This window comes from Priapulus caudatus, unplaced genomic scaffold (assembly GCF_000485595.1).
Source record: "Priapulus caudatus unplaced genomic scaffold, Priapulus_caudatus-5.0.1 Scaffold509, whole genome shotgun sequence".
Lineage (NCBI taxonomy): Eukaryota > Metazoa > Priapulida > Priapulimorpha > Priapulimorphida > Priapulidae > Priapulus > Priapulus caudatus.
The window spans coordinates 64,038-78,273 of record NW_014577570.1 but is presented as its reverse complement, the minus strand read 5'-3'; the positions used below and the strand labels follow the sequence as shown (position 1 = coordinate 78,273).

Below are 14,236 nucleotides of genomic sequence, written 5' to 3'. Positions count from 1 at the left end.
CGTGTGTCGCTTGCGCGTGTGGCAGGTCACACGTTTCCGCTGCCGTGCGTGCGTGGCGTGGCGTGTTGTGGCGATGTTACAGGTACACGGTTGTGCATATTGCACGTAGCGGCGGACGTCAGTGCGGCAACGTTTACACGTGCGTGCATGAGTGGTGTCTCATGTGTTGTGTGCGGTGCGCACGTACACGTGCGTGCGGTGTGCGTGCTGTACGTTACAAACGTTGCGTGGGCGTTGCGTGTTTGAACTTACACGTGGGCGTTTGCACATTGCTGTGCCGTTGCGTCGGCGGTGTGTGCACGTTACACCTGTCGCGTTCGCGCGCGTGCTCCCACGTGTGCTGGACGCGGCTGCTGTGCAAGTTTACACGTTCGTGTGCATGTGTTTGCGTTTGCGCTGCCGTACTGCGCTGCGTTGCCATTGGCATCTACAACGTCAGACGTGGCGCACTGTGGCAAGGGGTGGCGGTGACGTGTGCACGTACACGTGGCCGTGCATGGGGCGTGCAGTCGACATCTCGCGTTTGCGGCTGCGTTGGCGTGCGTTGCACGTTACCCTTACGTGGTGCATGAGTATGATGTGTGTGCGTTGCGTGCCGGTGCGTGCGTGCGTGCGATGCGTGCGTGCCGTCGCGTTTCGCGTGCGTGTGTTCGCTACACCGTGCGTTTCGGCGGTAGTGCTTGTATTCGAAACAATATCACGCATCTTTGCTTGCTGCCAAAACCGTTAAAAAACTGCACGCATGTGCGGATATGACGTCAATTGTTTATCAACATGACAACAAACAAAAAACCATCAACTCATTCAGGGCCTAATATATACTATATAATATTATATTATATATATCGCGTCATGGTCATTATAATTAGTTTTGTGGGGGGTTTCAATGTCATTTAGGTTAGGGTTTAGGTAGTTAGGTTTAGCGGTATGATTATTCAATTCCGATCAATCATTAATCATTAAATCCATTTAATGATTATCAAAAAGTTGGGGAAACACTCTAAATGGCAGCGTTAGGCCTGAAGTTTAATCCAACAAACACAGACCATGCTGTCTATTCATTTAGTTTGATGTCTTTAATTTCACATTGGTTTTCTCTTTCCTGCTCATCTTATATTATTGGTTTCTATTTATTATGACCTATACGTCTATTGCAATTAACCTGCACTCGGAATATTGATGGCTGCTTAGCACGCGGTTAAATTGACTTCCAATTGCACAACTCCCTCCTGGTACGCCGGGGCGCCATGCAGGGACCATGGGCTCAATTTCTGTCAACCGGTTCCAACAAACTCAATTTGATAAACACAAAACCTCAAATTCTGTCGACCCCGGTATCCACAGAAACTCAATATTTTGTAAACACAAGAACTCAATTCCTTGCTGTTCGAAGCCGCGTTTCCACAAAAATACTCAATTTTGTAAAACACAAAACTCAATTCTGTCAATTCCTGTTCCACAAAAAAACTGCAATTTATGTGAACAACAAAATCCAATTCTGGTCAATTCCTGGTCCCACACAAACTCAATTTTCTGTTAAACACAAACTTTCAATTCTGTCGAAACCGGTTTCACCAAAATACTCGATTTTCTTGTTTGTCCCAAATTATGCGTCACACGGCATGTAAGACAAGGGGCTTTTACCACTTGGTCAGAAGAAACAAAATCGATGGGCGGGGGACCCATGCGACCGCAATTTCTCCAGCCCATAGTTTCTGGGCACCAATGGGTAGCCTTCTTACCATGCGTGTGGCCATTAATTTGCGCGGCAACAACACTCGAGTTTTGTTGGAACCGGTTCGACAGAATTGAGTTTTTGTGTTTACATAAAATCTTTGGAGTTTTGTGCGGAACCGGTTCGACAGAATTGGAGTTTTGTGTTTTTTTATACAAAATTGCAGTTTTGTGACCGGTTTCGAAGAATTGGAGGTTTTCTCGTGTTCTCACAAAATTGCAGTTTTTGTGTGGACAGATTGGTACAGAATTTGACAGAATTGAGTTTTGTGTTCACAAAACTCATTTTTGTCAAGTTTATAGGTACAAAAATGCCTGTCCTGCATGACGCCCCGTACCTGGGGCCTCCTCCATGTGTCCATAAACAACATACCCTCTGTAATTCCGGGGGAGACATGTGTGTGTGTTTGTGTGTGCGTGCGTGCGTGCGTGCGTGCGTGCGTGCGTGCATGCGTGCGTATAAACGTTTGCCTACAATACCCCACATTTTAGAATAAAAAAACGTTGTACTTACATCCAAAGTGTGTAAAAGAGTGCCACTGGATAATCACAGCCCACGTACTGAGCTACGCCTGCTTTAAATAATGCGATAAAGAACTGGATCTGCAACACAAACAAAAACATCTTAAAGGGTCACTCAGAGGAAATTCCCATAGTGCCTGCACTATACTCCATTACAGTGTACACCCGAGAAAAATTATAAAAGTCTCCTGTATGCACAGGTATTTGTTCTATAGAGGTGTTCACCAACACACATATATACAACTGTGTCTACAAATAACCACTGGCAGCAAGAACCAGGGTGATACTCCATTAGGAGTGTTCCCAACTTTAATGTCATTAATGGTCATAATAACATATATATACTGTGGATATATATATATTGGTCATATATTAGTTTGTGGTTTAATGTTATTTAGGTTAGGGTTAGGGTTAGGGTTAGAGTTAGGGTTAGGATTATCAATCATTAATCATTAATGATATCAAAGTTGGGAACACTCCTAATGGAGCGTTAGCCCGGACCTGCACCTGCACATGACATGACACCTGCACCTGCACCTGCAGCTACAGCACATACGCGGCCATTGACTATATATATACTACATATAGTCATATATAGTAGTATAGTAGTATATATATAGTCAATGGCCGAATGTGTGCTGTAGCTGCAGGTGCGGACTGGTTCTTGCTGCCAGTGCAAATAACAGCAAACTTAAACGAACTTTGAATAAATGTTCTCTCGCTTAATATAGCCAAACAATCTCCACTTGCTGCGAAAGAAGTCACAATAATTCACTGCATTATGGAACGTACTAGTTGTATTCTCGTTAGATATTCCTTCCACCACAGGTACTTGCGGGTGGATGGCACAAGCGACAGACCATAATATGAGTACATGAGCACGTGAACCAGGCTGTTTATGGAAGCTCCAAACCAGGCTGAAAAATATATACAGTATAAATATCAATATGTGATCAGTGCCGGGCACATAACATCCGATGCTGCAGAAAGTGTATATGCATAAACTGACTCACGTGAAATGCACTACTGACGTGATCGAGATAACAATATAATGGTGATTTTTAATTGAATTCAATCTTAAGATATACGAATAGCACAATAAATTATGCATAACGTTTTATCACACTTTAAAAAAAACTTTTTATAAAATGTCGGTTTATTCCCGGTTGGCCTACTCCCATTTCGCTTACAGAAAAATTCCCATTTCGCTTACAGCAAAATTTCCAGTTGGCCTACACCCATTTCGCCTACTCCCAATTCGCCTACCCTCAAAATCGACCCCATTTCCATTTCGTCCACGATCGGTTTGTTCACTAAATAATCATTTATAAATAATATAATATGGTTTTGATTGTCATACATAGACTACAGGAACCAGAAGAAAACATAGGAAGGGTCTACAATTAATGAGAACACAACTTGACAAAAATAGAAAATACATGCAGCAGCATAAAAATGTACCAAAATTCAACATAGTCTGATAATAATATAAAATTATAATAATAAAATAATGTAATATTTAATATTAATATAATTTAATTTAATAATTTAATATAATCTAATACATATTTGTGGAAGTTTTTCTGTTCGTCTGTTCTCGATTCAATTCAATATCGGCCACTCTAAATATGTCCTAGGATGGCCATTACATGTAACTTTGGATACTTTGGAACATGGGCGCATTGGATTTGACCTCTGAGGTCATCTGACATCGCAAAACAAAAAAAATGATGAAAAAATCATGCCCCTGCAGCAGCGTTACATCAACGCACCCCTGTAGCGGTAAATAAACCGGCCCACATGCAGACGGGATTCACTTTGCACTGACTTGCATGACTGTCATGTCATTGTTGTATCAACACTCACCTTGCACCGACTTGATACAGAGTGTGCAAGACTATACGTAGCACTATTATAGACTATAGAGTGTGATAGATAAATAGGTAGATAGATAGATAGATAGATAGATAGATAGATAGATAGATAGATAGATAGATAGATGTATATATAGATAGATAGATAGATAGGTAGGTAGGTAGGTAGGTAGGTAGGTAGGTAGGTAGGTATTTTTTTTTGTTTTTTGTGTTTTTTTCGATAGGATAGATAGATAGGTAGGTAGTAGGGTAGGTAGGGTAGAGTAGGGTAGATAGATAGATAGATGATAGGTAGGTAGCGTAGCCGCTGAGTAGGTGGGTGGGTGGATGGATGGATGGATGATGGAGTGGCATGGGTGGCATGGATGGATGGATGGATGGCAGGACTGGATGGATGGATGGATGGATGGATGATGGATGTATGGAAGTGGATGGATGGATGGAATGGATGGCATGGATGATGTCATGATGGATGGATGGAATTAAATGATGCATGATGATGGGGATGGATGGATGGATGGATGGATGATGGATGGATGGATGGATGGATGGGATGGATGGATGGATGGATGGATGGATAGATGGTATGATGGAATGGATGATGGATGGATGAAAGAAAAAAGAGGAACCCAGACAACAAAAATCCCGCACCCCAAACCACTCGGATAAATCACAATAAATACAAAAAAAGAAAACACCGAAAAGCGAGGATGGGATGGATGGATGGATGGAGAGATGATGGATGGAGGATGGATGGATGGCATGGCATGAGATGGATAGGATGCGATGATGGAGGATGGATGGATGATGGCATGCATGATGGATCGGATGGATGGCATGGAGGATGGATGCGATGCGATGGATGCGATGGATGGATGGATGCGATGATGGATGGATGGATGCGAGGATGCGATGGCCATGGATGGATGGGATGATGGAATGCGTATGGATGGATGGATGGATGGATGGATGGATGGATGGATGGATGGATGGATGGATGGATGGATGGATGGATGGATTTGTCTTCTATGAAGGTTAATTAAATTTTTTAGCGGGGGTGGCCCTCGCGAAAATGTCGGCATAACCCATGAGAGCCCAAAATCTAAAATGGCCGTCGTCTGCCATTTTGAAAAACATATTTTCAATGGTTTAGCCTACAGTGCTGCTCATTATATGGTTTCTGGGGTTTCTTGGGTCGAGAAATTCATATTTGATGTCGGTGTGATGGTTTGACCTAGTCTTGACCTTCAAATCCAAGATGGCCGCCGATTTTTAGCTCACAAAGGTCAATTTTCAAATTCGTCATAGTGTCTTCATAATAGGCTCTAATGAAAGCTCTCTTCATGTTGAGTTGAGTGATGGACAGTAAAACTACAATAACCTTCAAACGCCACCCGGGATCGTCTCACACGGCCAGTCGAGTCAACGTCAGCGCTGTCAGATCCTTTCGCAAATGACATCATATACCACCATGCCTGTTGGCTGAAGTACGTCAATCACACAAAGTTCAAGCCAGATAATGCAATTTATCTTCAGAATGTGTGTCTCTAAGAAGCGAGCTCATCTTCAATGAGCACGAAATCCGTTCACTGCCGTCTCTCTTAGCAGACTACAAACGCATTCTCAGTGACTATGGCTATCCAGTGGGTGATGTCAAATCGATGTATCTCAAGGACCTGCTCATTATTGAGTATCAAAAGACAATTGGCTTCAAAGACAGAATTGAGATGAACAAGAGCGAGTGCGTCTATGATGTTCGCGGTAGAGGTGACTACATTGAGGCTGCCATGTCATCCCTTGGCATCAGCGATGAGCAGCCCTTCCAGAACCTGGCGACTTTCTATGACGATAAAAGACACATTACCGTTCCCTGGCCAACTCGTGTTGATAATCCCGAAGAAGGCGAAGGGGTGTGTGAGTTGCTGGTGCAGCTGTTCGCCTGGCTAAAACAACCTAACCGAAAAACTGCCGATCTCAGCCCTACCACACTCAGTCTAGCCTCCATGATGACCTACTACATCACGGAACAGCGCACTACCACTGTTATCAACATGGGTGTCAATTTCGGGTGTCATCGTCCATGGCATGACAAGGAGTAAAGATCTGGTGGAAACAATGCACAAGAGCGGCGTCTGCATAAGCTACGCAAACACGCTGCTCCTCTAGGACCACTGGGCTTTGTTGGATGTTGAGGCATCAGCAACCTGCCCGCAGGAGATAGCAGATGGCAAACCAGCCATTGTGATTGTTGACAACGATGACTTCAAGATTGATTCTATGACAGGCAATCAATGCAGCAGGAGCTCATCAACAAATGTTATGCTCGTGCAGCCCCAGAGCTATGAAAGGAAACCTAACGAGGAGCCTCCTGCAAAGCTCGTCAAGAAGGACATTTCTGCACAGCTGAAGCAAGCGTGGGCAGAGCTGACTGAGGTCAGACAATATAGATGCCACATGGTAGCAAAAGTGAGCCACCAGCTCGTTCCATGATAGATGCACCAGTAAATGGCATGGCTCCGCAGCGTGTTCGCTCTGTGATACATGCACTGCCTCAGGTCCGTAGCCAGCTTTATATTAGGGTGGTTCGTTTTTCAATGTTGGCAATTTGCTCGGCAGGGGCGTGTACAGGATTTGTACCAGGGGGGGTCTAAACGTAACCCAAAGTTGCGAGCACGCGAAGGGTGGGTCCGGACTCCCTAGACCCCCCCTGTACACGCCCCTGCTTGGGCGCGAAGCGACCAGGCAAGGGAGCCAAGCGACCGAGCGGGAGGAGGGTGTGGGAGGGGGGTGTTCACTGTTTACCCTCCCGCACGAATGAGATTTTGCAATTATTACACTAAAATGGAGCGACCTGAGGTGAAATTCTTGCAAATTTTCAAAATTTTGCAAGGGGGGGTTTGTTTGACCCCCCCCCCTGGCTACGGGCCTGCTGTCTCGTGCAGACAACGGTACAAGACCAGCACCTGATAAACAGCGGGTTCCAGCATACAGTGGTGTCCAGTCCTGCCACCATCAACCACCCAACAAGAGCAAGCCATACTACCACACGACCCACAACGAACCTCCAAGCAAATCAGTGGTGCATGACATTATGGTGAAAGTAGTGGAGGCTATGCGGAACAAGAGTATTCCATTCTCCTTTCTCGTTGGTGACATGCCCACCTACAAGACGACCGTGCAGCTCAATGCGGAGAATCCGGAATTGTTCAAGGACATCATCCCGATTCTTGGTGCGTTCCACCAGCAGATGTCCTACATCTATGCTATCTATAAGGGATTTAAGGGCTCTGGCATGGCAGACACTTTGGTTACAGCAGGGATAGTAGTGGGGGTCTGTTGACCAAGCACTACGAGGGAAGCACTACAGACGGGGTGTGCGCTGCATCATGTTCTGGAGAAAGGCTCTTATCCATACACGTCTGAGAAAAATTCTTGAGCATGGAGAACTATCAGAAGACATCAAGCTGAACCTTGACATTCTGCACAGTGCACTCACTGAGACCCAACAGGCTCTATATAATCTCGCGCACAATAATCTCCAGGATGATGATGACATAAAGGAGCTGATTAACAAAGTTTAGGATAAACCTGGCACAGACATGGGAGACTTCTGGGTCTCGTTCATGGAAATGACGGACCCTGTTGTCCAAAATATTGATGCATGTCATGCACGAAATGGCTCAGAGTACTTATCATCAACATACGACATGTTGGCTGGACTCATGGCATATGACAACCATGACTATGGGAGGTGGTTGCCAGATTATTGGGCGATGTTGTCTTCGCTGTCAAATGAGCAAATGGCCTTCTTCAACGATCACTTTGCACAGTCGATGACAGGGCTACCCTACTCTTGCCAGCCACTGGACCTTTGGATAGAAACGACAATGAATCTAAACTCGAAGCTAAAACAAGGATGGCTTCAGCTTCTGCAGAATGAGAAGCAAATGTTCTCAACAACAAGGAATGCAAACAATGTCGCGAGGGTTAAAGCCACTGTGAATCAGAATTTCAAGTGCCAGCGTCGCCATAGAAAGCATGTTGAGTGCCAACCAGCAAGAATGAAAAAGGATGAGCAGACAGTTCAGGACCTGCGGGCATGCATGACAGAGTTTGAAGCTGAGCCATTTGATGAATCCAAACCAACACTGAGGTCACTACAGTCTAGCCTGGTCGCCTCACCGGAGCTTGTCCATGACCTCAAGATCAAGCTACCAGATGGTCAAACTCAGGCTGAAACCCTCCTGCAAGAGCAAGTGTTCACCAAACCCATCCAAGCATCCGTCCCCCATTGGCCATGGTTGGGAAATCATGAATGGGAAGTGCCGACCAGTGCGCCACACTGCCACCCTTGCCCCACCAGCTCACACCTCGTGACTGTTTAGATGATAGCAGCGATGAGAGTAGTTGCGATGATGACAACGAGTTTGGAGAGCCAAGAGATTCCGATGAGAAATAGCGATCTATTAGTTACTAATCATTGTTAAGTTGTAAATTTAGGGTTAAAATACATTGTACTTTCGTAGAATAAAATGGATATCAGCCATTCCACCGTGACTCGCGACATTTCTACAAAAAATTCAACTTGTAATAATCTGCCAGTCCTATATTAGTTTGCTGCTACTTGTTAAAAAAAAACTATTTTAGCAAAGGTACCAGTTATGCATATTTTAGCATTGAAATTATTGCAGCCACACTAATATTTTCTCGGATATCACAAACTATTGTGCGTGACTCGCGTGACGGGTTACTAACACATGTTTTGAAGTATACTTCACAATTTAGACTTTTCGTAGAATACTATCAGGTTTATCTGAGTTTATCTGAGTAGTTCACCAGGTACCCAATACCCTTGACCACTCCGTGCAACATTTGGATTGCTATAAACCTCATCTGAAGTGAGCAACATTCTTCTAAGTATGTGACTCGCGTGACACTATTCTGTGACTCGCGTGACATAGTAGCTCATAGCATTAATTAACAAATGTTAGGGTAATCAGAATTTTGAAGACTAAAATGTTATGACCCATGAAGAAAAAGTCAATACTTAGTTACTACCATGTGATAACAAGGAAAATATTGTATGCTGACAATCCATGCATAGCGTATGTACCATTCTTCTTATACAAAGCTGAGACTTACAATATTTCACCTGTTTTCACAATGAATCATATGGTACATTGGTAGAAACTAAGTATTAACTTTTTCTTTACGGATCAAAGCATTTCAGTCATCAAAATTCGAATTACCCTAGCATTTGTTAATGCTATGAGCTACAATGTCACACAAGTCACATACTTAGAAGGATGTTGCCTACTTGAAGAAAGGTTTCTAGCAATGCAAACGATGTAGGCCCTATGGAGTGATGAAGGGTATTGGGTACCTAGTTCACCAGGTATAACTCAGATCAAACTTATAATATTTTACAAAATCTCTTAGGTGTGAAGTATACTTCAAAACACGTGTTCGTAGCCCGTCACGCGAGTCACGCAGAATGGTTTGTGATATCCTATTTTTATTTTTATTGGTAACTTTCATGTGGTTCTATGTTCAAAGTAGTTCTACATGTCAGTGCTTACTTCCCACATTGTATATTTGTTTAAAAAGACATCATTCCTCTCATAATGATCAACAGTGCATGCAGGTGACTCGAGTGACAGCCCATAAATGTGACTCGCGTGATATATGTGAGGTAGTTTTTTTTTGCAGGATTGAAAAATAAATAAAAATGTATTCAACTAAACTGAAAAGGTAGCATTAGAAGAATTACCAGTAGCATTTGTTGCTATCCGTTTTATTTTCTTCACATACTTAAAAATTCTACTTTTTGTGTGATTCGAGTGACACATTTTGAGGATGTTTTCATCATATCAATTACAGGGAATTTAATGCTGATGCGAATTAATAGGCATCCTAATTTTTTATGAAATATGATGTATTAGCTACTTAATAAAGGCTGGCTTATTCATAACTGAAGCTTTAGATAATAGAAGTTTTTCTGATTATGAGAAGCACGTTTAACCACATTTGCCGTCATTAAATTCACCCACATTCAAGAAGCTGTGATTCTTTAATAAAAGGGCCTATTTACATGAAATTTTAGATTTAAACCATTTCATTATTTCTCTTAATAACAAAAATTCATGTCACTAGCTCTCACTTCAGTTTTCAACTTTGGTGTATACACTTACGTGGAATGGCTGATATACATTTATTTAACCTCTGCGATAAAGTTTATGTACTTGTACTGTCCATCACTCAATTCAACATGAAGAGAGTTTTCATTAGAGCATATTATGAAGACACTATGACGAATTTGAAAAATTGACCTCTGTGAGCTGAAAATCGGCGGCTATCTTGGATTTGAAGGTCAAGACTAGGTCAAATCATCAAACCGACATCAAATATGAATTTCTCGACCCAAAAAAAACAGAAACCATATACTGAGCGTACGTAGGCCAAACCATTGGAAATATATTTCTCAAAATGGCAGACGACGGCCATTTTGGATTTTGGGCTCTCATGGGTTATGCCCACACTTTCGCTAAAGACACCTCTGCTAAATTTTTTATCATAAATCATAGAATACAAATCCACTGAGAAACGAACTTTCGCTCGATCTCCACGGTCACGGAATTGCTCCAGATGACCCAACTATAAGTGGTAGATGAAATAACACTATTATATTATTTATTAGAAGAGTAGACTAAATGGGAGTAGGCGAAATGGGAATATTGCCGATTCTGAGTGTAGACGAAACGAAATGGGACGTCCGTAGGCGAAATGAGCGTAGGCGAAATGGGAGTTAGCAGGCCTAGACCAACTGGGGTGTTACCAAAGAATGACGCTAACTTTCGGACGTTAGAATTCTATGGAAGGCCATTACCGCCAAAATCTACCTATTTTAATCGCGCTTAAAATGTATTTTAAGCGCGATTGAATTCCAGCCAATCAGAACAATGGTTTTTAATCGCAATTAAAATAGATTTTAAGCGCGATTAAATTCCAGCCAATCAGAACAGTGGGTTTTAATCGCGATTAAAATAGATTTTAAGCGCGATTAAAATAGGTAGGTTTTTGTGCGTGTGTGTGTGTGCGTGTGTGTGTGTGTGTGTGTGTGTGTGTGTGTGTGTGTGTGTGTGTGTGTGTGTGTGTATGTCGTGTGTGTGTGTGAGTGTGTGATGTGTGTGTGTGTGTGTGTTTTGTGTTGTGTGTTGTTATGGGTGGTGGGTTGTGCTGTGTGTGTGTGTGTGTGTAGGTGTGTGTGTGTGTGTGTGTGTTTGTGTGTGTGCTGTGTTGTGTGTGTTATTTATTGCGTTACTTATCTGATAGGCGGATATTCTATTCATTGTACATAGATTCGTTTGCAAACGAAGGCGTTGATAATTTCATGAGTCAACTTATCAAATTCACAATCCAAAGAGCAAATGGCAATGAATCACAACTAAACCATGCGCGTGTGCTATGTAAACAATTGTATGTAGTGCAATGCTGACAGTATAAACAATTATTTTTATTTCATATTTTTTATTATTAATTATTATTATGCTGTGTGTGTGTGTGTCAGTTCTATATAGGACGTTATGCTATCGCTGTTTATTGTAATATTAATAATCACAATTATAACCATACTGTTATAAATCCCGCCCCTGTCAGTGCTGTGCTGGACTATATCTTACTATATGCTTAATATTCTATACGTATATTACAGCCGTGATAAAGCATGCTACGTCCGGCCTAGTAGTAAGGAACGAAGTAATCCGGCACATATATGTGTGTATGGTGTATGGTACACAGCATGTGACGATCATCACCGTTCAGACGGCCTTCATAACCATACGCTGACACACAAATCAACCGATGGTTCACACCCCCAAACCCTCTTCCATTACACACATACACACACACAAAACGACACACACACACCACACACACACGACGGACACCACAACACACCAACAAACACACACACACACAGCTACCACAATTTAATTGTGCTTAAAATCTATTTTAATCGCGATTAAAAACCACTGTTCTGATTGGCTGGAATTTAATCACGCTTAAAATCTATTTTAATCGCGATTAAAAACCACTGTTCTGATTGGCTGGAATTTAATCGCGCTTAAAATCTATTTTAATCGCGATTAAAAACCACTGTTCTAATTGCCTGGAATTAAATCGCGCTTAAAATACATTTTAAGCGCGATTAAAATAGGTAGGTTTTGGCGGTAATGGCCTTCCATAGAATTCAGTTATTAGGTGGGGTTAGAGTTAGGTTTATAGTCGGTTCGCTTAGGGTTAGGGTTAGGGATTATAGGTTAGATCAATCATGATCACAGTGATAAAGATAATGATTAATTACTTACGGGGGTCCTAAAGTTTGATTGTGCCATAAATTATTTATATTTGGTTCAAACAGAACAGCCACCATGTCACTGTCAGAAAAACAAAAGAAAAATAAACACGTGCTTTACATAATAACAAGAGTCCATAATAGATCTTTTTTTTTATTATGGACTCTTGATAATAATCAGATTAATAAAAAAAACGATTTAAAATAAATTATTTTGCATCCCTGAATGCTGTGCACCCACCTTCTCCCTGAGGAGCGATCTTCATGACAAAGTACCAGTTGACAAACATGGAGGAATGATGGTAGACGTGCAAGAACGTGATCTGTCTGTTCTTCTTCCGCAGCACCATGAACAGTGTGTCAGCAAGCTCAATCACCTTGGAGATGTAGTACCACCATTGCACATTGACCACCTGCACACAAACGTGTAAACACCCATGTTTCTTCTCCAGATTGAACTTCACTAATCCGTAATTAAACAGTTCAGTATAGCTTCGATGGTTAAAAACGACGGTTCTGTATTTAAGGTTACTCTCCACCTTTTGCACGGGTATTGCTATAATGAAGATTAAACGTTTATTGACGAATGAGTCGAATCAATCACACGTTTTATTTATAGAGGAGATATATCTCTATGCTCAAGCCAAAAAAATTCATGAAATTTCCAGCACCTAATGCTGCCACACAAATTTTGAATTTTTATGTAAAAGTTTTATTTTGGATATTTCTCAATTACCACAAAGAGTGAGGAAGCAAAAGTTTCGCCACAGGTTAAGCACAATATGTACCAAAATAGCACATCAGGATTTTTCTTTACGTTTCATATTTACTGAAAAAATTGAAAAAAAACTCTTAAAAATCAAGTTGTGTGTTAGAATCGAAAATTTTAGCGAATAAAGAGCCATAACTCATAAAATACGGCACTTAATAACAATCCCTGATGCGCTTTTTTACAGCAATATTTTACCATCAAAACGAGTGTAAGATGCTGAATGATACTGGCTTTATGAATATCGTGAAAACTCAGGTTGTATCATGTCTCTGACGTCATCAGCCACGGCTCACTACACGTGTACGTGGGCAATCGAAATGCTCTGAAAGTTCACATGTATCGTTATATTATGAAGAAATAAATATGTACAGAGGTGGCACCTAGTGTTAGCCATCGAGTAAGAATAAAAATGAAAAATCGGTAAAATTTTGCCTAAAACCTGGAGAGTAATGTAGCGGTTAGTATATTGTTACGTAGTTGTACCGTTTATAGTTTTGTTTCACGAGAGGTGGCGCTGGCAGGCGGTTGTTACATGGGAGAGTGACGCGAAAGCGAAGAAAGGAGAGATGCTTTTGTGAATAGACGGATATTTTTTGGGAAATAACAAGTTTTAATTACATCCAGATGAGATGGGATACCAGAGAAGTGTTGCCGAAAGGAGGTGTTGATCCTAGCCGCGGCAAGGCGCACGCGACCGCGGGAACGTCCTACGAATGTATGCAGCGCTGGCAGCTATGGATCCATGCGCCGAATGCATAGGTCGGCGTACGAATCCATAGCTGCCAGTGAACAGTCCGGAATTTTAGCGGGGGACAGAGAGGGCAGACATTTGGGACGTGGGAGGAACTCGCGACTTAGATGGGGGGTCGTACAAATAGGGGGCGACAGCGAAGCTTTTGATTTCACCGTGGTTCCATTTCCGTGTGGTCTTAGGCGTTTTGACTATAAGTTCCAATCATAAAAACTTGGAAACATAATAAA

The 14,236-nt window shown here is 42.1% G+C and overlaps 1 protein-coding gene across 1 annotated transcript in view; it reads right to left on the bottom strand.

The window, feature by feature from the left end:
* The window catches only part of LOC106811148 (elongation of very long chain fatty acids protein 2-like), a 36,951-nt gene that overhangs the window by 5,102 nt on the left and 17,613 nt on the right, over nt 1–14,236 (bottom strand). Inside the window, exons 5-7 of the mRNA XM_014814686.1 lie at nt 12,725–12,896; nt 3,049–3,173; nt 2,249–2,337 (exon numbers count right to left, since the gene is read on the bottom strand). Coding sequence (XP_014670172.1) covers nt 2,249–2,337; nt 3,049–3,173; nt 12,725–12,896 — 386 coding nt within the window. The remainder of the gene's footprint in view (nt 1–2,248; nt 2,338–3,048; nt 3,174–12,724; nt 12,897–14,236) is intronic.